At 43.7% G+C, this 20873-nt stretch overlaps 1 protein-coding gene across 2 annotated transcripts; it reads left to right on the top strand.

The window, feature by feature from the left end:
• The first annotated feature begins 1900 nt into the window (after positions 1-1900).
• On the top strand, positions 1901-13422 carry KCNJ3 (potassium inwardly rectifying channel subfamily J member 3). Of its 2 annotated transcripts, XM_078615424.1 has the most exons (4): positions 1901-2647; positions 7713-7929; positions 11552-11759; positions 11811-13422. In XM_078615424.1, the coding sequence occupies exons 1-4, from the start codon at positions 1970-1972 to the stop codon at positions 12199-12201; spliced, it is 1494 nt and encodes a 497-aa protein (XP_078471550.1). In that variant the 5' UTR covers positions 1901-1969; the 3' UTR covers positions 12202-13422. The 2 variants fall into 2 exon arrangements, with proteins under 2 accessions (XP_078471550.1, XP_078471541.1); XM_078615415.1 differs by having other exon boundaries at positions 11552-13422.
• Positions 13423-20873: the final 7451 nt, after the last annotated feature.

The raw sequence follows: 20873 nt of genomic DNA, 5'->3' as shown, positions 1-20873 counted from the left end.
CCAAACACTGGTACTGGCCCTCCCCCTGACCCTAACCCTATTTAACTAACGAGCCAGCCAGCCACTCGGAATGGACCTCCCGCTGATCGTAATCAGCAATCTCTGACCTTAACGCACATTTCGTTCCCTTTTCAGTTTTGGTGCTCACAACGTTGCCGTGACCGTGCAAAATGACATTTCCAAATTGCATGAATCATGTATCCAACCCTTATCATTCGCGTGCCATGTCGGCGCATGGCCAAACACCTGCGTATCTTTTTTGGAGGTTGCTTGCTTATTTCTCAGACTCGAAATGAACGAAAGGCGCAGCAGATCAAGAAACATGGACAGACACCAAGCTAAGACCGTCAAATGATCCTGATCCAATTATAAGAGCCGCTGTCCCCAGGTAGAATATGGCGCTTATGTGGGCGAGAGGCTGGAGTGACAGCTGATGAAAACAAATGGTGACAGAATGACAGAGAGAATACTCCAGGGGCCATCAGCGTGCACATTGAGCGACATTATCAGAGAACGTTGGATCATATTGACTTCAGTTGCATACGACTTGAAAAGCAGAGGCGCCAGCACGATGAATTCTTTATGCTACCGTCGATAGAATGCACGGCTGACGGCGATAATGATGATGATAGTTACTCACTAATGATACTCTGTAATGCACCTATACACGCTAACTATTAATCTTGCCAAATAGAACATCTGTACACAAGCTTGTTTACGCACGCCATGTATACAGACACGTGCGCATAACCTTTTGCTGGAATATCGCGTTATCAATGTATCAGGAACAAATATTGACGCTTGCATTTTAATGGGGGTGTATAGATTTAATGCACCACAACAACGCCGCATACTAAACATTCATTATTTTTTTAAACTCTCATCAAAACAGTGTGCAATTGTTCATTCGGGCAAAATACCAATCGCTGCAATGCAAAGCAAAATGTCAAAAAATATCTCTGCATTCGCGGTCACGAACGATGCCGCGTGACAGCCGGTGGACGTGGGTCCCCGCAGAAGCTTCTCGCGATGGGGACACGAAGGTTCGCGTCACGGTTCGATTCCCCGCCGAGCGGTGCACACCGAACAGGCGGCGCGCGCACGCCACGCACATCTCGACTCCACCGCAAAACGTTGCACAACAATCATTGGCTCCGGCTGTTTCCATCGCAAATCCCCCTTTTTTTTCTGTACACCCCCCCCCCCTCCCCCCGTGAGTGAGGCACCCGTTTTTCCTTTTCGAGATTTTTTTATTTGTTTGAGAATAATACTGTGAAAATTACGGGTAAAAATTATGCACAAAACAGGCTGATTATTTAAATAAATAAAAAACCCCACAGAACCCACGACACAAAAAGTCCAGTTTTATACCCATAGCAACCCGGCATTTATGAACAGAACATGGGGGTATGGAGGTGCTTCGGAGGAGGAGCGGGGGAATGGGAAGGAGGAGGAGGGAGCGCTCACTTGCCGTAGCTTGTTAAGGACTCCGAGGCGAGAAGGGAGGGAGGGAGGGAGTGAGAGAGGAGGGAGCTCTGCTGGAGCCCGCATCAGCGCCCGTATTGTTTGAGGGACCGAGGCGTCAAGTCGCGCGCGACCACTACCCCCCCTCCCACCCCCATTCACAGTGGCGAGCTGATGCGTGGCCGAGGCACCGCGCGACGTTTCGCGGACGACGAAGCGCGCGGCTGCTCAATCGCGATCGTCTCTGCTGCGTAACCGGAGACGAGGGGGATTGCGACGTGCGATGCTTTTCACTTTCGCGTCGTCAAGGTATCGTCATGCCGCGACCAGAATGCCAGGGACGGGTGATAGCGCTCATATGGAACGTTGCGTAATGCGCAACTCCAATTAATGAGACGAGGTCCGTGGCTGCCCTTGCTTTTTCACATGCAAAGAAGAAGCGACCCTGTTTCAGCGCGCACCGCAGCTCGATTTAATCGACTGAGACGCAACGTTCGCGCGAGGAATGTCGGCTCTCCGTCGAAAATTTGGTGAAGACTACCAGGTGGTGAGCACCAGCGGCGTCGGCGCTGCCACCGGCGACTCCGAGAGGGATTCCAAGAGGAAGCGACAGCGCTTCGTGGAGAAGAACGGCCACTGCAACGTGCAGAACGGCAGCATTGGCAGCGACACGAGCCGCTACCTGTCCGACCTCTTCACCACGCTGGTGGACCTCAAGTGGCGCTGGAATATGTTCATCTTCGTGCTCACCTACACCGTGGCCTGGCTCTTCATGGCCTCCATGTGGTGGTTCATCGCCTACTCACGCGGGGACCTGGACAAGACACACGATGGCAACTACACGCCGTGTGTCACCAACGTGCACAGCTTCCCGTCGGCCTTCCTCTTCTTCATCGAGACCGAGGCCACGATCGGGTACGGATACCGCTACATCACGGACAAGTGTCCCGAGAGCATCATCCTATTTCTCTTCCAGTCCATCCTGGGCTCCATCGTGGACGCCTTCCTCATCGGCTGCATGTTCATCAAGATGTCGCAGCCCAAGAAGCGCGCAGAGACACTCATGTTCAGCCAGAGCGCCGTCATCTCCCGGCGGGACGGGCAGCTCTGCCTCATGTTCCGCATCGGGAACCTGCGCAACAGCCACATGGTGTCGGCGCAGATCCGCTGCAAGCTCATCAAGGTAACTCGCGACCCCCCGTGGTCCTCACCGCCCCAATTACTCGTGAGTGCTTTCAGGCACGTGCGGTGCCTCGAGCTAAGGTGGGTGGTAGCGAGCTCCAGCCCGAGTTTTTTTTTTGATTGCAGGTGGCATGAGCAGGTGGTTCATCAATTGATTAGAGTCACTACAGGAAATCGGTGGCTAAGGGTAATGCACCGTAGTGGGTGCTGCTGCTGCTGAGCTGTCACCAGATCGTGTTCTTCCGCGAAGCTGCACCGTTTTCCTGGTGGGAAAATCCGAGAGGGAACAATACTGCTCACTTTTACTGGGACCACGGCACGTCCCTGGGTAAACTTGGTCATCGCCGCAACCGAATGTCGAGGTTCACGCGATACAATGAGACGTGGAATTGCACGGTTGCGCATTACGTAATTGTGTTGTTTGCGCGTTGAAAGAGTTTCAGAAAAACGCGCTCCTGATGATCAACATTCGTGCGCAGCGCGAGCGCGCGGAGACGCGCACGCTGGTGTCGAACGATTAGATGGTGGAGGTTTGCAAATCATTATTTCGCAGATTTGAAAAAAAAAGATTTGGCAATATACCAGTGATCTATTGATGCTAGAATTTTGAAATTACTACGGTTGAGAAAATTGGCATTAGAGTATACAGTATATCGAAATGTTGTGGACGACTACGCACGTGCATTGTACACCACCACAAATAACATTTCATGCTGTAGTGGCTGCGAGTTTCTCGAAACCCCCGCGAGTACTTCGGGAAGTTTTGGATTGCAACCGTAGGTGTGCCATTTAGACGCGCGCTGCGGTGTGCAGCGCGCAGGTCAAGTGATCTCGGTGACCTGCTCGCAATTTGAGCAGCTCTGTAGTGCTGCTTGGACGGCAATCGCGCACCGAAGCGCAAAGGATCATTTCCAGAACGCGCCGCGACACACGCGCGCATGATCCGTTGTCCACACGGGGGAGTTGTTTGAATGTCTATCCGTAGCATTTTCTGTGACATACGTGTTTTGGTCTCTCTCACTCTCTGCGTAACTGAACCGTAATGGCCTCAACATCATGAGAACAGGCATCGGTTAGTTACCATTCGCTCCAGAAATAGTCCATTCACGCGGTCCAGTATTGCACTGCGGCAGTTTGGTCCGGAGCTGACGACGATGCCGTAGGAAGCAGGTGCCCCACATGTGGCACACACGGGAATTTATAAACTCGGTTCCATCTTCCCGTAATGTAGAGATTGTTGGTCAAATATTTAAATATACAAGCCGGCCTCGGCTTGCGAACTCCCGACTTATGAACACCCTTACTTACAAACCAGCTTCCGTGAAATATACAAAAAATTACGTTGACTTAAAACGCGAACTCGCAATTGAAAACTGAACCACGGAACTATTTTGTTCAGAGGAGCGATCTTCCGCGAGGTGTAAATAAGTCGGCCTCGCGCTGGGAGTGGGTGTTTGTGTGTAGTTTAGCGGTAGTGTCGTGATTTGCGCGGTGCGCTACGAACCTGGCGACCCGGGTTCGATTCGCGCTCACGGCTAACACCGGTGACGATTATCTGAACCGGTCCTGGGCCTCCCCTAGATCGACTCGGCCTCAAATGAGTACCTGGTGCGGTGTGTAAACATCGCCACTGGGGATACAAAGGCGGCCGGGCGTGGTGCTGGCCACCCACTCCTCGTGTGCCGTGCCGGCCTTCATAGGTGCTCGCTAACAGCACTTGCCCCAACAGTCTGTTAAGGCTATACGGGGGGTCTTTGTCTCCTGTGTGTGCACGCGTGCCCTGTGTGTGCAATTGTGGTGACGAATTGCCCCCCTTCCGACCACAAGCTAGCATTAGGACTCAAGTCAAAATAAATGTTTTTTATCAATTTATGTTACTTTATTTCATGTTTTATTTACTAGACAGCAATTTTTATAGCGTTACATAGAAATGTCCAATATTTCTTCTTAATTATGAGTTCAACAATGCTTCCCTTTTTTACCGTAACACATTTCATACCACTGACCGTATGGGCATTTAAATAAAGTGCATTAATGTATTCCGACTTACAAACCGTTCGACTTACGAACGGGTCTCAGGAACGAACTAGGTTCGTAACCCGAGCACTGCCCGTACACACCAAGTATAGAATACACACCAAGTATAGAATACATGCCGTGATAACGCACCTCCTGCTCAATGTCACACGGGCATTCAATATATCGGTATTAATTTAAAATCACAAGACTTTAATTTGAGATTGCCACAAAGTAACGGGACTCGGCCATCGAAGGCTGCTTGAAATAATGTCTTATTTTAATTGTCGGTGATACATCTTAGGTCATATCTCGCACAACATCCTACAGCAACAATCTCCAGAAATACAACCGACATCCCATTCAAAATGAAATGTTTATTTTCAGGTCAGAAACGGTTGTTTAGAATAAGTAAATCATACCCGTTTTGGTTAAGGTAACATCATATGCCTTCCGTTTATTGCATGCAATGGATGATAATAGAAAAAAAAACAAGGATGCTCACGATGATAAATTGAGCGCCTGCGTGGATTTGCCTGAAGGGATGTGGGAAAATCACATGCAGATTTACACCGAATTGGACCTGACAACGTGGTGGCATGAAACACGCTATCAGCTTTAACCGTGATGCTCCTTGTCTCATAAAATCCAGCCGGGACCTCGGATAGGTGCGATGTTTCTAACTGCACCTTTCAACAGCTTGCGGCCAAAAATGTAATTGGTCGATAATTGTTTTTTTACCCTTCTATCTGGCAACAAAACTGACACCTTTTTACAAGGAGTCATCTTTGCATAGACCACAATACCTGCAGTCATAATGCAAACAAAAAACAAAACTCTGATAATGTGCACTGTCCTTGAAGTTGATGTAATTGGTCGTTGAAAAAATTACATTCTTCACGTGCTGTTATGTTGGCTGTTTTAAGAGCTCTTTATGTTACTCAAACATTAGAATACATAAAGGGAGCTTTACGTTGGAGAATCCATAAACTGCTAATCGTGAGTGCATGGAGCGCGTATATCGTCCACTTTAGACCCTCAGCTGCAATCAATGCGGTAATTATAATGTTTATAATTTCATTTTGACGGAGATGTATGTAAGGATAATGGTCAGTTTTTATTGTGCTGTATTTAACAAGCATAGAAGGGATGATATATTTATTTTAATACCACCAACATTGGAATATTCTATGCCAATGCTCTGTGAAGTCTCAAATGGTGCAAACACTTCATTTTTTTCACCTCGAATTTCCGCTCGGAAAAGAAAATGCTGACATCTGGCAAGCATCAATGCACTGAGCGATATGACATGGTTGTATTTACAGCAAAAAATATATCATCGTCAGCCTCATTGTGAAGAATATAAGTAACCAAATACATAGGCAAACAATGCTTTTTTCCATTTCTGTCCATCTTTATAAAGCATTAAAACAAAATTCGCATCCTATCATATGGCCTTCTGTGAGGTTTTTTTTCTTCTCAAAACATTGTTTTAACACAAGCAAACTCTGCACGGGTTTTTGACGGTCAATGTCTCAGCAATGGAGTCAGGTTTGCTTAAACGAATGCTGGTGCACTGGCAGATGTTTATATGCAGATGTTTATTGACAAGGTCTCTTTCTAAAGAGAAGGTGTATTTGCCTGTAAATATTTGACACATGCCCAACATTGGTTTCAGCAAACCTAGCTATGTTAATCGCCACTGATTATGAAAACTGGTCCAGTGATTGCTTTTATTACACCAATGCGGCAAAAAAACTGGCAGAAGGCCATGTGGCGATGATTGATGTATAAAAAATTGTATATATTTAGGTAGTGTTTCTACGTTTGTGGCATCCAAGAAGGATATTAGTGGTGCATGCATTTATAGAAGCACGACATGCACACTTATTTCACGTTGTCAATTGTCACAAAAATCATATTTTGTATAAAATCCAATATTTAAAATAATTTCAATAGAGCCCCGAATTCCAGAATAACTTGCCATTAATAGTATGAACACCAGGTCTCCTTTGAAAATAATAGTACAAAATGCTGATTTGAAAGAGACTGAACTATGGACATAAACATGCATGTAAACATATATACTTGTAAATCTGTCGCCATGCGATTAAGGATCTCGCCTTTGGATCAAAGATAAAGGTGTCGACAGTCGACAATACTCGGTAACTGCCCAGTAATTTTGGCGGAGATTTTTCCGAAGCACATATCTGCTTCTAGATTTGAAGCTTTCGTGACTGCAATGATTCATACTCTTAGGTTTTTTCGGTAAAGTCACGTAGGTAAACATTTTTAAATTAATAAAAGTAAAATAAAACAAATTAAAAAATTCACGACGTTTCGGAAGCAACACAAGCCTCCGTCTTCAGGTGGAACCGTCACAGCCACGACAGCTGTATCAAGTAAATGAGAGATCACAAGAAATACTACCCCGTATATATAATGGTTGAGGGGGGAAGGGCCAGGAACGGCACACTTTTTTTTTACTTTTATTAATTTAAATTTTTTTACCTACGTGACTTCACCGAAAAAACCTCAGAGCACATATCTGCTGTAAAAACGTGAATCAAAGGCAAGGGCAGCCCATTGTCAGCATCAAAGCTCAATACCCACACGTTCGTAGACCTCATAATAACTTAGCAATAGAGGTAATGAATCTCAGGTAATGAAACTCATTACCTCTTTGAGATCATTTAAAATGTATAGACTGTGCAATAGAATTGGCCAAACATCACCATGTAAGGCCCTTTTGAGAGAATTATCAAACTCAACGTAGGTAAAGGGCTTTTATTATTAAGAGGTGTGTGGTTCTGAGTGCGCATGTGCATGCGGGGAGTCGTGGGACAATGGTACGCTCACTCCGTGACAAACCTGGCAATTCCTGCCTATAGCAAACATCTTTTCTAAGTAACGGATAAACCAGTCCTGGGTCAACATGTGCCATGCCACCCTTAATAGGTGTTCGCTCACAGCACTTTACACGCCAGTCGATACAAAAGTCTATATGCGTGGGGGGGATTTTTAGTTGTTGTTATCATTGTTGCCCGCAGTCTCGACAGACGCGGGAAGGCGAGTTCCTGCCACTCGACCAGCTGGAGTTGGACGTGGGCTTCAGCACAGGCGCCGATCAACTCTTCCTCGTCTCGCCACTCACCATCTGCCACGTGATCGACGACAGAAGCCCCTTCTATGAGCTGTCACAGCGGGCGCTTCAGACGGAGCAGTTTGAGGTGGTGGTCATCCTGGAGGGCATAGTCGAGACCACGGGTATGGAGCGCATATTTACAGCTGCTGTAGCCTTTGGACAATCCAACATAATGCTTTTAATCTAGTTAGTGTATCACACACAGATTTGTGGTACTCCCCAGAACCGATAGGCTGCTAGTTGGCCAGGCGATGGTGAGTGTTATTCTCTCACATGCATCGTTGGTTTTTCTGGGTATTCCAGTTTCCCCTTATATGCAAAACACTCGATTGAAATCGCCAAACTTCCCAATGCAGGATTTTCTTGAAAAAATTGTCTTGAGACTCAGTGATGATTTGTCCAATTTATGAGATTAAAGCTGTTTATTATTATGCAAACCCTAATATACAATTGATTGTGATTTAGTTGAAAGGCTATTTGCATGAGGATTATTTTCGCCAACATTTCCAATAAAGATGATAAAATATCATGCCGAGCAAACGCTAGAATTGATAAGTTAAAATAAAATTTGAAATAATGTATCTCAAATTTAAAAATACATTGTGTTGAAGATGGCATCATCGGTTATATAATTTTTTATGAACAGTCTTTGAATATTAATTGTTGTTGGTCGAGTGGACATTTTCTAAACGCAAAACCCAGTTATCGTAATATGAATGTTATGTCACTTTGAACTCAATTACAAACTATTAATAACCATACTCTCAGCATAAATTATAATGTTAACGAATATGTAACTGTCTTTTTAAGTAGGGATAGCATCTGTTGTGCACTTGCATGAAAGCATGTGGGACAATGAGGGTTCATGAAAGCTATGTTGGACCGTGCATGTGCATATCGTTTGGTTGGTGGTGACAGGTAATGATCAGGTAGTGGGATTCTCGGTCCGTCTGGGAATCGAAGATAGAGTACTTCACATAGAGTAATCCAGCTATCATGGACGCTCTTGAACCACTACAAGGAAATACAAATGCATGCCCCAACAACAAAAAGCCTTGAAGATGTAGAAGGAGATGAAACATACGAATGAATTAACTTCTAAATGAGGGCAAAATACAATGAAATATATACAAAGTTAAGCGTGTGCAGAGATGAGAGAATGATTGGTAAATGCATCATATGGGTGAGGAATGAGAGGAGAATGTCTATTAGGGTTTTCAACCAGTAGGAACACGAAGATAATGATCAACTTAAAAAAAGGAAAAATAGAATGGAAATGGAGGAGCGAAATGGAGCAATTACAAATCAACTTGACTTGATTGATACTCTTAGTTCTTTCGGTAAAGTCACGTAGGTAAAAAATGAAATAAAAATTAATAAAAATAAAACAATAAAAATCACGACGTTTCGGAGGCAACACAATCTTCCGTCTTCAGGTGAAACCGTCACAGCAAAATATCTGTACCTTATATAGTGGTTAAGGGGGGAGGAGCCAGGAAGGGCAGCGGGGGAGGAGGAGTTGTGAAGTGGTCAATTACTGTTTTTGTTATACTGCTGGGTGGGTAAATGAGGGTTCATGAAAGCTATGTTGGAGTGTGAATCCTTGCAGTCACGAATTGACTTGATTGAGTTGTGCCTATCCTGAGTTGTGTCTATCGTCAACAAATTTAACACAGGAAGTGATCACATGCCGATTAAAATGAAAGCTAATCTTCGACTGCTAAAAACAGGCAACAAAAAAATCGTTAATGAGGCAGGTGAATTCATTTAAATTCAAATCAAAATTACAAAGGGCTTTAATCGCTTTCAGTCATGTCATAATAACACTGTGATGCACACCGTACACTTAACGTGTGGGGAAAGCGAAAACATCTGACAGAAGAGGTAATCTGACACCACCAAAGCCTGTTGGAGAAAAACAGAGATATGAAAATGGATGGACATTTCCAACAAAATAAATAATAATAAATACTTGGAAATACAATGAGGACAGTGAATAAGAAAACAGCACAAACATTATGGAGCATGACTGAACAAAAAGGATGTTGATGATTGGTGAGTCATAATTAGCAGAGCCCTTCTCGGGCAAGCTAGAACCATGATGCGTGACGTTGACAGAATCGTATACCAAGTTCTCCAAGCAACAACAAAACACCGCATTGTTTGAAGAACATGAGTTTAAAAACATTTATACAGAGGCAATTATATAAGGCTGAACAGGATTACATTCATGAAAAATAATAATAGAATTAACCCTTTCTGGCAATACACCAGGTGTTTTAAGATGTTCAAACACTAAATAGATGCCTTTTTCAAGGAATCAAGTCTGCGTTCAGCACACGTACTTGCGGTGGTACATGTATCAGAGCATTTTAGCTTGGGATGAGCAGCTATACATGCTCTAATAGTGGCATTGTCTTTGTACTGGTCACCTTTTGGCGTTATTTTCTGCTCTGACACTGGTGAGACTAGGCCATAAAGAAAGCTGTCTCTGCTGCAGGCTAAACAGTTTCAAAGACAATGCATACGTTTCGATTTAAAGCTTTCGTGACTGCAGGGATTCATCTTCTTGGTTCTTTCGGTAAAGTCACGTAGAAGGGAAGTAATAAAGTAATACAAATAAAACATAATAAAATAATTCTCACGACGTTTCGGCCACAACGCAAGCAGGCGTCCTCAGGTCTCCCCGACAGACCTGGTCTTCACCTGATGACGGCTGCTTGCGTTGTGGCCGAAACGTTGTGAGAATTATTTTATTATGTTTTATTTTTATTATTTTATTACTTCCCTTCTACGTGACTTTACCGAAAGAACCAAGAAAATGCATTTGTTATCAGAGCATGTTTGTTTGCATGTTCACCACAAGTACTGCGGTGAATGCAGGCATGATTCCTTGCAAAAGGTTTCTTTTTGGTGTTTGAACATCTTAACACCTGTTTTGTTGCCATGGAGAGTAAACCTATTCTTATTTGTCAAACTGTACTTTAATACCGACACAAAGGTCTCAGGATAAAATTGGTAAAATAAATAGAAAAGGCTGGACATGTTAGAGTGCGCTTTAAAAAAATAATTTAATAAAAAAAATAACATGGTAATGTGCCTGACGAGAAAAAAGTGCCGACAAAGTAAATATATAAGCTGGAAGTACGCAAATAAGCACAAGGGGATCGATGCTTGAAGCACACCGAGCAGCAGAGAATAAATGCAAATGTAGTCATCATATTGACTGTAAAGAACCGTATGCCGAATTGGTAGCATACGTCATCAGAAGGGTTTGATGTTCGATGGACTAGAATAACAAAGGAGGGAACACACCCTGGAGGACGACCAACACAGAGATGGAGCGATGATCTTAGCTCATTGCAAGAGTACTTGGATTGTGGCATTGCAAGACCATGAAGGGTGGTGACGACTGAGGAGACCTTCATTCAGCAGTGTTTCGATCGTGGCTGATGATTCGTGGCATTGTGGTTCACAAAGATTCTCGTTATCAAGTGATATTTGAAACTAGCGTGTGCTTCCCTAAGGTCAGCTCAGTCTAAAATGAGTATACCTAATCCGGTTGTGTCAACAAAGGCACTGGGGAGACAAAGTCAATCGATCAGGCGGTTGCTTTAGCCACACAGCTCCCTCATCTGTCGTTCCAGCCTAAATCCCGCAACAGTCTGTATTGTCGCTAACGAGTGGGTTGGGGCGGGCGCTGTTTGTGCCGGGGTGATCTTTTCATTCTTTGTGATGTGACAGGAATGACGTGCCAGGCCAGGACATCTTACACCGAAGACGAGGTGATGTGGGGCCACCGCTTCCTGCCAGTGATCTCGCTGGAAGAAGGCTTCTTCCGAGTCGACTACTCACAGTTCCACACCACGTTCGAAGTGCCCACCCAGCCGTACAGCGTGCGGGAGCTGGAGGATGCCCTCAAGCTGCCCTCCAGCCCTCTCTCCAGCCCGCCGTACAACTGCATCACGGGCAGCGTGGCCTCCGGCAGTAACCTGGGCCAGAGCAAGCATTCGATCGAGTGCCTGGACAATTCCGACGACATCTTGAGCACCCTGCCGGCCAAGCTACGCAAGATGAATGTGAGCCGGGAGGACCTGCCCAAGAAGCTGCTGCGCATGAGCTCCATGACAACGGAGAAGACCTGCAGCATGGGCGACCTGCCCCTCAAGCTGCAGCGGATAAGCTCAGTGCCCGGCAGCCACGGTGACCAGCTGGTGGACACGGAGCAGAGGACAACCTTCAAGGCGATTCGATCTGGCGCGGACTCGGCCAAGTCCATTGCGGAGCTGCCACCCAAGCTGCAGAGGATTAACAGCACATTTGGGACGAGGACGGTGGACAACCTGCCAGCCAAGCTGCGCAAGATGAACTCGGAGAGGAGGATGAATGTATAAGGTGAAGAGGCCATGCCTCGTGGAGCGGTTTTTATGTCCTTGATGTGCTATGAGCGCACATACTAAATTCATTGGAAGTGCCATTAAGGCTGTGTGTGGGCTGGTAGGGCTACGCACGTCCTTCAAGATGTGAACGTGTGGAGTCCATGGACGTATGGATGGATGCAAGAGGCTCTTTTGAAGCTGTGAAATGGGGTGGGTGCTTGCTACATTTTTGCTTAAAGCAGGTAATTATATATGTGCCATATACAGACTCTTGGCTGATTCGCAGCGTTATTCTAGTCAGTGACACAGATTTGTAGCATCTCGTCGCCACTGGCAGGACCACGTTTTCGCTGTGATGAAGTCTTTTGGTTTTACAAAGTAGTTTTCTGCATATTAGTAAACAAATCAATTGCGAGAATCAAAATAGCCACGTGTGTGCATTAATAACGCACTTACCAGATAATGCTACTGTGTGATTCTATTCATTGTTAGAAGTTAGCATGAAACGAATCGGTGGTGATATTTGATTCATGTCACCTGTGAACCTATCGGCCAACAATCACAAGCGAGAAAGAAAACAAGACTGACGTTCTTTGGGGAACTGAATTAAAACTATAAAGATATATATTTTTAAAAAATATATTAAACGTCCCACTGTTCGTATACGACTTGGGATACTGTATTTCAGTTGCAGTGTTTTGACTCATTGGCAATGAGTGATGCACAATGGATCAATGAGAGGGAAGAGAAAGGACTTGGCTCCATGTTGACGCTGAGAAGGTAAGACTCAACATTCAGCAGGGGGAGTCACCACTGTTCAGGTTACATTGCAGTGCCTGTATACCCCCCAAACAACACGGAATATGTGCCCACCAAACATTCATTCATCTTTATACATGCAGCCAGCTTGGTGACGTGGGCAAAAAATGAGCTTTGTTTTATATTTGACCAAGGTGTGTGTATGTATGTGTGGCTGTCTGTGTGAGCGGTAGTGTAGCGGTTAGCGCGCTGCGCTACAATACCTGGCGACACGAGTTCGATTCCCGCTCACGGCCAACACCCAGTGACGACTATCTGAACCGGTCCTGGGCCTCCCCTAGGTCGATTCAGCCTCAAATGAGTACCTGGTGCGTAGTGTAAACATCGCCACTAGAGAGAAAAAGGCGGCCGGGCGTGGTGTTGGCCACCCACCGCCGTGCCAGCCTTTATAGGTGCTCGCTAACAGCACTTGCTCCTACAGTCTGTTAAGGCTATACGGGGGATTTTTTTCTGTGTGAGCCATGCGAATGTCTGAGCTGGAGAGTAGGAGGCCGGCTCCACTGTTCTGGCAGACACGTTTCTGTACTTATTTTTTTAAATTCCAAGCTCTGAGATGTGGCCACCGGACGATCGATGTTAAGTTTAACACAGTGTTCGATGACATTTGTTGGGGTGTCACGAACCCCATCGGATGAAGCAAAACGTTTACGCATTCAACACATTGAGACCACGCGTGGAGTCGCCCTTATGTACTGTGTGACCACTTGGTAAAACCTTTAATCGAGGGCCTTGTTCGGTCATTGTTGGGGTACACTTAGCCGACGTGCATTTAAACCGGAATGCGATTTCACATCCATCATTAATTAGCTTCGGGTAAATGTTATATCCCACGTATTTTTTTTTGCCAGATTCGGTTGATGATAAAGGCTACGGTGAGGAGGTAAAGGAAGCTATAGATTTGACCAACCAGCCCTTTACAGATATTCAGCGTGTCTTGCGTATGATCCATTTCAATAGCTCCTATAACCCACTGAACACGGAACGTTGGACCAAGCGTTGAGCCAACGTTTGCAACCACGTACAAACTTTGGCCCAAGGTGGCATGTTTACTGGGTAATGATTTGAGTTGTATTCTACGACAAATGCTTTCATGTCAAATCAATGCAAATGACATCCACTATATTAATACGTAACATATATTGCTGGGTTTTTTTCGGCTTTAGAGGTTAGGACTTGTTAAGCCACAGTATAATTACATTTATGTCACTATGGTTGTGATTATTTTGACCTGCTGGCGTTGTGGATGTTTTGTATTGAACACAATTAATATTATCATCGTCGTCGTCGTCATCATCACGTAACGAGTCTATATTGTGGAGTTTTTTTGTTATGGAATATCTTATGTGTATCGCTGCCTTTATTAGCGCCGTCAGATACTGAAGGCGCATATATAGATATGTTCTATAAACTATATACAGAATATTGTTTTATATACTAATTGTAAATAATGATTGACGATAGCTAGATCATACCTTTATGAAAGTTTTTATATGTTGATTGTACTTATTTAGTTGAGTGCATGCCTTCAACGTGTGACACTTATTAACAAACAGTATAATGTAATTTAACTTGCATCAACATTTGTTTGGTCGTGGTTGTAATTTGACAGCATTGACACGTGTTATTTGTTCGAAGTCAATCTTCAACAGCACTTCATGTATTACAAATGTTGTATAAAACATTTAAACTTATAGACGTTTATATAATTTTCACGTCTTTGATATCTACATAATGCTGTTGTGTTCTGCATTGTGTATAGAAACTGGATTGTGCATTTGGTGGTACGAAAAATGTACAACAGGCCATTGAACAATTGGCTCAAGGGTTTCTTCTGATGAGAGTTCACAAGGGTGTTTGACCAACACAAGCAAATCCCAGAAAAATCAGGGAAGATTAAACCGCATTGGTTGTATGTATGTTGAATTTTTTTTTCACACCGTACGTAGCCGAACTGTGTTAATCGGAGGTGCGGGGAAGGACAACAAACTAAACACAAAAGCCGTTCTAAAGAAATGCGTTTTCAATCTAGGTTTAAAATTGCATCGCTCCATTAGCTTCCTATTATCGGAAGGAAGAGCGTTCCAGACGGCCGCAGAAGCGCATCTGAAAGTGTGTGATGCGGTAACCGTCTTTGTTCGATGGCTAGCCAAAAGCCACTGCTAGGATGAGCGGAGTTGGTGTGATAGGTTATGCTCCATGATGAGAGTATTGTGGCTCCAGCAAACATTCATCGCACATTTTGTCAATCCACTGCTGAATGAGGGCACCCCACACATTTGTCGGCTGTAAGAGATAGCATGACCATACTTCACCACGCTGGTCAGTGCGGGTTTGGTGAAGGTAGCGTGGTGGGAGGTTATACATAACCGTGGCTTTTTCTGCACTGCTCTCTTTCAACTACAACGCCTCCCAAAGACTGTGCATGGTGGTCACCTGTCCAATCACTATCCAGACCAAACTCTGCTTAGCTTCCAGGATCAGCTGAGATTGGGTGCCCATAGGAGACACTTGCATATAACTGTCAGCATTTTGAAGCTTGTGAGTGTTTGACGAGGATTAGTCAACAGGCAGAACACAGGCACGCCGATATCTCACATTCCATTGTACTGTAGCTGCAATCCTTTGCATGCACAGATCTTGGATATATTAGTTACCAAGACAGCCCTCAGTAATGGCATGTTTTTTTTTACAATTACATGCCAGTTATGGTGCATTTTATTGTAATATGTTTATAAGAATGATTTGGTACATATATATGGTAAGAACAGCTCTAACAATGTCAGACTTAACTCAATTGTTATTTTATGTTTAATTACAACGACTGACGCATGCGTAATCAATAAAACGATCTTTTAATCATGAATTTCTTATTTTTCCACCATTAAATGTTAAACAGTACCCATTACAAATAAAGTATTCGTGGATAGTAAGCGAATTGGGGGTTTGCTTTCCATAAGCAGGAGGCTGTGTTTTTGTTTTAATCTCATAACAGAATGAACAGTTTGTTTTGTCGTCTTCTTTTTGACGGAATCCGTGTACGGCAGATTGAATGTACACCCATCTGTCGAATCACCGTACGCCATGTTACAGTGCACGTGCCAAATGATGACGTGTTTACCACGATACAAAGGTGCAGTGAAATGTCTTGCTCACTCCACTTGCTCGTGAAAGGGTCTTCACTAAAAACACATCTGTAGAGCACCTGTAGTGTATACATGGCTCACTCCTCCACACCACGTATCACAATGGACTGCTAAACATTTGAACCGAGTGATTAGTGGACTTTGATTTTTGTGTTATCAAAGTTATCACAGCAGCCAAACACCGCATGCAGTGATTGCAAACACCAGTCCTTACATATACCCATGTAACACTTGTAGAACTTGCCTTAGAAACGTGTGGTCAATTTGTCGTCATTTTGTGGGTTAACGTTTTAATTTGAGGTTTGTAAACGTTGCTTGTGATGAAAGCAGGGCAGGAATGAGGACTGGAAAATTGTGCACTGAGTGGGTCATGTGGAGGAGACCTTTGCTTTTGAAACCCCATTTTCTCAATTTTCCCCTCCTCTTTGATGTTATTTATTTACTGTATAAGTGTCTTAAATTCTGTAAGCTGAAAAAGGTAGTACCGTACTGTAACTGATCTTTGGTAAATATCATGGGCATGTTTTTACCATGTGAAGGATTACATTGTAAATTGAGCACTGGGAAAACCCTGTTGGGAAAGAATACGTTTGACCGAATCATTTCTTGCCAAAATCGTAATAGAGATGAAAATGAGTGTCGATGCATGATGATGATTATGTTCGGTGGCTCCACTCTTGTTCACTGTCACGAAATGAAAGAGTTAAAGGGGAGCAGAGGTGGTGAACAGTTGTACAATACAGTACTGTATTTGTTTTTTTGTTTTTTACAGTGTGTACAAACCACACAGAAATCCTGTAAGCATGCGGTGTTGTTTAAAATCGCCACAGTAAAATCCAAACTTTCAGATCAGTAAATTACTCTACTTTGTTTGTTTTCATTTGTTGGCTGCATATATTCTACATCAAGCTGCATTACCAATTCCCATATTATGTATACTGTAGCAGGACTGTACAGTACACATGTGTAAAGGGGAGCCGACACGAGATTGCAGGGGTCTCATCCTTTATTCCTTTTCTTCCATTCACACCTGTCCCCAGCCGTCCCAATCTCGTTCCCGCCAAAGGCCCCTTCTTCCCGCCCGTTCTTTCCTTATATCTCCTCGATCACCCCTCCCACTAACCCATCTATTGGTGGGAATCCTTCCCCTGACACCCCTACACATGTACAGGAGATGTGTTCCCAGTTTTTGGATTAATACAAAAAAATCTGATAAATAATTTTCGATTGTTCGAATTTTAGCCTGTGTTTTCCATCGATCTGAAAACGTGAATAATAACAGTTTAGGGCATAACACTTATCAGTGTGTGTTGAGGAGAGAAGTGATGTTATTGTGATGTCAATTTTGCTAAAACGTGGAAGACGTGTCAGTGTGTTTGAAAGTGCATGGGAGTGAATGAGTCTGTGTGAAAGTGACCGAGGCATGTGTGAATTGTGTGAGAGAGTGAGTGCGTTCGAGATGTTTTTCGGTGTGCGTGAGCAAATGAGTCAGAGTAACTGAGATGTTGTGAGTGAACCTGTGCACAAGATGCTTCATGCCACCGCCTGCAGCCGCTGTACAGCTGGCCTTGGTAGTGCACGCCTGTAGTGCAGCGCTTTGGAGGCATTGGGTCGGTGGATCGTGTAGAGATTTGTGGAACTCCCAAAAACCTGCTGTTCTGTGAGTTGGTGGTCAAGAAATACCAGTACAGCACGTGGATGCATTATCTCCTTGTATGAGCGGATGTTCTATGGAAGAAAAAAACTCTTCTTAGTTGAAAAAGGAATTTGACAAACATCGTGATGCAGGGACCCTCCTGAAAGCGACTGTAAAGGCCAAGTCTGGCTTTCTTCAGTGAAGGGCATTCATTATTATGAATTTAGGTTGTATTTTGGCACAAGTAAAACCCATTGGTAAAATAAATGCTCATTTTAGATGGTTACATCGTATAAACCTGGTTACAGCAACAACAAAAACTTGAACAAAACAATCTAAAAACAATCATTCATGGTCAAGTTCTGAACGGAAAGGTTGTTCATCAACACGCTACAATAAGCACACAGAAGGCTCATAGAACACATCACATACAATTTTTAAAATAATATATAACTTTATCTGCAAAGCTGAGCAATCAGTTGCAAGTGCACGTGAAAGAAAACATATACATCGTTGGCAAAATGGATAAATAATACTATTTACACTACATAAACATTTTTACTTCATGATTACAATACAAACATATTTTAAAAGGTAAAAAATGCATTCTCCAAATGTTAAATGATGATTCCAATTTTAAAATTTTAGTATGTTACGGGATAAAATTGATCATTGTGGAAATGTACTTTCACTGAACAAATAATGAGACAAAGATTTTAAATTGGGCTCAAAATAACCACAAATTGATTACAGGTAAATTAAATGCGAAACCTATCCATACTACATACATAATATATTACAGAGACATACAGTGAGGGAAAAAAGTATTTGATCTCCTGCTGATTTTGTACGTTTGCCCACTGACAAAGAAATGACAAGTCTATAATTTTAATGGTAGGTTTATTTGAACAGTGAGAGACAGAATAACAACAAAAAATCCAGAAAAACGCATGTAAAAAATGTTATAAATTGATTTGCATTTTAATGAGGGAAATAAGTATTTGACCCCTCTGCAAAACATGACGTAGTACTTTGTGGCAAAACCCTTGTTGGCAATCACAGAGGTCAGATGTTTCTTGTAGTTGGCCACCAGGTTTGCACACATCTCAGGAGGGATTTTGTCCCACTCCTCTTTGCAGATATTCTCCAAGTCATTAAGGTTTCGAGGCTGACGTTTGGCAACTCGAACCTTCAGCTCCCTCCACAGATTTTCTATGGGATTAAGGTCTGGAGACTGGCTAGGCCACTCCAGAACCTTAATGTGCTTCTTATTGAGCCACTCCTTTGTTGCATTGGCCGTGTGTTTTGGGTCATTGCCATGCTGGAATACCCATCCACAACCCATTTTCAATGCCCTGGCTGAGGGAAGGAGGTTCTCACCCAAGATTTGATGGTACATGGCCCCGTCCATCGTCCCTTTGATGCGGTGAAGTTGTCCTGTCCCCTTAGCAGAAAAACACCCCCAAAGCATAATGTTTCCACCTCCATGTTTGATGGTGGGGATGGTGTTCTTGGGGTCATATGCAGCATTCCTCCTCCTCCCAACACGGCGAGTTGAGTTGATGCCAAAGAACTCCATTTTGGTCTCATCTGACCAAAACACTTTCACCCAGTTGTCCTCTAAATCATTCAGATGTTCATTGGCAAACTTCATACGGGCATGTATATGTGCTTTCTTGAGAAGGGGGACCTTGCGGGCGTTGCAGGATTTCAGTGTTACCAACTGTTTTCTTGGTGACTATGGTCCCAGCTGCCTTGAGATCATTGACAAGATCCTCCCGTGTAGTTCTGGGCTGATTCCTCACCGTTCTCATGATCATTGCAACTCCACGAGGTGAGATCTTGCATGGAGCCCCAGGCTGAGGGAGATTGACAGTTCTTTTGTGTTTCTTCCATTTGCGAATAATCGCACCAACTGTTGTCACCTTCTCACCAAGCTGCTTGGCGATGGTCTTGTAGCCCATTCCAGCCTTGTGTAGATCTACAATCTTGTCCCTGACATCCTTGGAGAGCTCTTTGGTCTTGGCCATGGTGGAAAGTTTGGAATCTGATTGATTGATTGCTTCTGTGAACAGGTGTCTTTTATACAGATAACAAGCTGAGATTAGGAGCACTCCCTTTTAGAGTGTGCTCCTAATCTCAGCTCGTTACCTGTATAAAAGACACCTGGGAGCCAGACATTTTTATGATTGAGAGGGTGTAAAATACTTATTTCCCTCATTAAAATGCAAATCAATTTATAACATTTTTGACATGCGTTTTTCTGGATTTTGTTGTTGTTATTCTGTTTCTCACTGTTCAAATAAACATACCATTAAAATTATAGACTGATCATTTCTTTGTTAGTGGGCAAACGTACAAAATCAGCAGGGGATCAAATACCTTTTTCCCTCACTGTATCTACAAGTATATTTAAGGAGTTAAAACTCTTGTCCTTTTCACAAACACCCCAGTCTAACAATGTTTTTTGAAGTTTACACTTGTAGTAAAACAGTAAAATTCCATAATAAATAATAATTGTATAAGGGTTTCTCTCGCTTCATGCGGTAGCAGATGCTTTGCCAAAAAGAAAATTGACGCACAAAGCCAAACCGAAGGTGAGAACTGCATGCCGAGTAGCGCACACACGACACACAATGGTGTCTCAAGCCTGAGCCGAAAGTATGCGTGAATTCACGTCGCGCGGAATAAATTTTTGGGTACAAATCGGCTAGCCGCATATTTGTTAAAACCGCATAAAGCTAGGGAGACCTGTACAGCTCTTTGTCAACACTGCTGGGTGGATGTCTCCCAACACTCAAGGTTATGGGGTTTTGATCATACTTCACGATACCGATCAGTGGTGGGTTTGGAAAGGTGTTGGGTAGGTGGGGGCCAATCACGGCCGGTTCAAATATCACCTCGTCGCTGATGTGAGCCGTGGTCAGGAATTGAACTTGGGTAGGGTTCATAGCACGTTAACCATTGGGACACTGTGGCTCAATATTTAATGCAAAATTCTCAATATCACTCATGCCTGCTATTTATTAGTCTTAATAAATGCATGATGTGAGTGAGTATACTCGAAAATGTGTTATTTTATATCCTGT

Source organism: Lampetra planeri, chromosome 2 (assembly GCF_965212315.1).
Source record: "Lampetra planeri chromosome 2, kcLamPlan1.2.h2, whole genome shotgun sequence".
NCBI classification, from domain to species: Eukaryota; Metazoa; Chordata; class Hyperoartia; order Petromyzontiformes; family Petromyzontidae; genus Lampetra; species Lampetra planeri.
The sequence above is the reverse complement of the archived record's forward strand: the minus strand, read 5'-3'. Positions and strand labels throughout refer to the sequence as shown.

Bases quoted from the DNA above. Each gene is read 5' to 3' on its own strand.
- KCNJ3 (XM_078615415.1), top strand. From the start codon at position 1,970: ATGTCGGCTCTCCGTCGAAAATTTGGTGAAGACTACCAGGTGGTGAGC. The intron at 2,648-7,712 runs GTAACTCGCGAC...TGTTGCCCGCAG, and splicing joins TCCGCTGCAAGCTCATCAAG to TCTCGACAGACGCGGGAAGG. The intron at 7,930-11,551 runs GTATGGAGCGCA...GTGATGTGACAG, and splicing joins GGGCATAGTCGAGACCACGG to GAATGACGTGCCAGGCCAGG.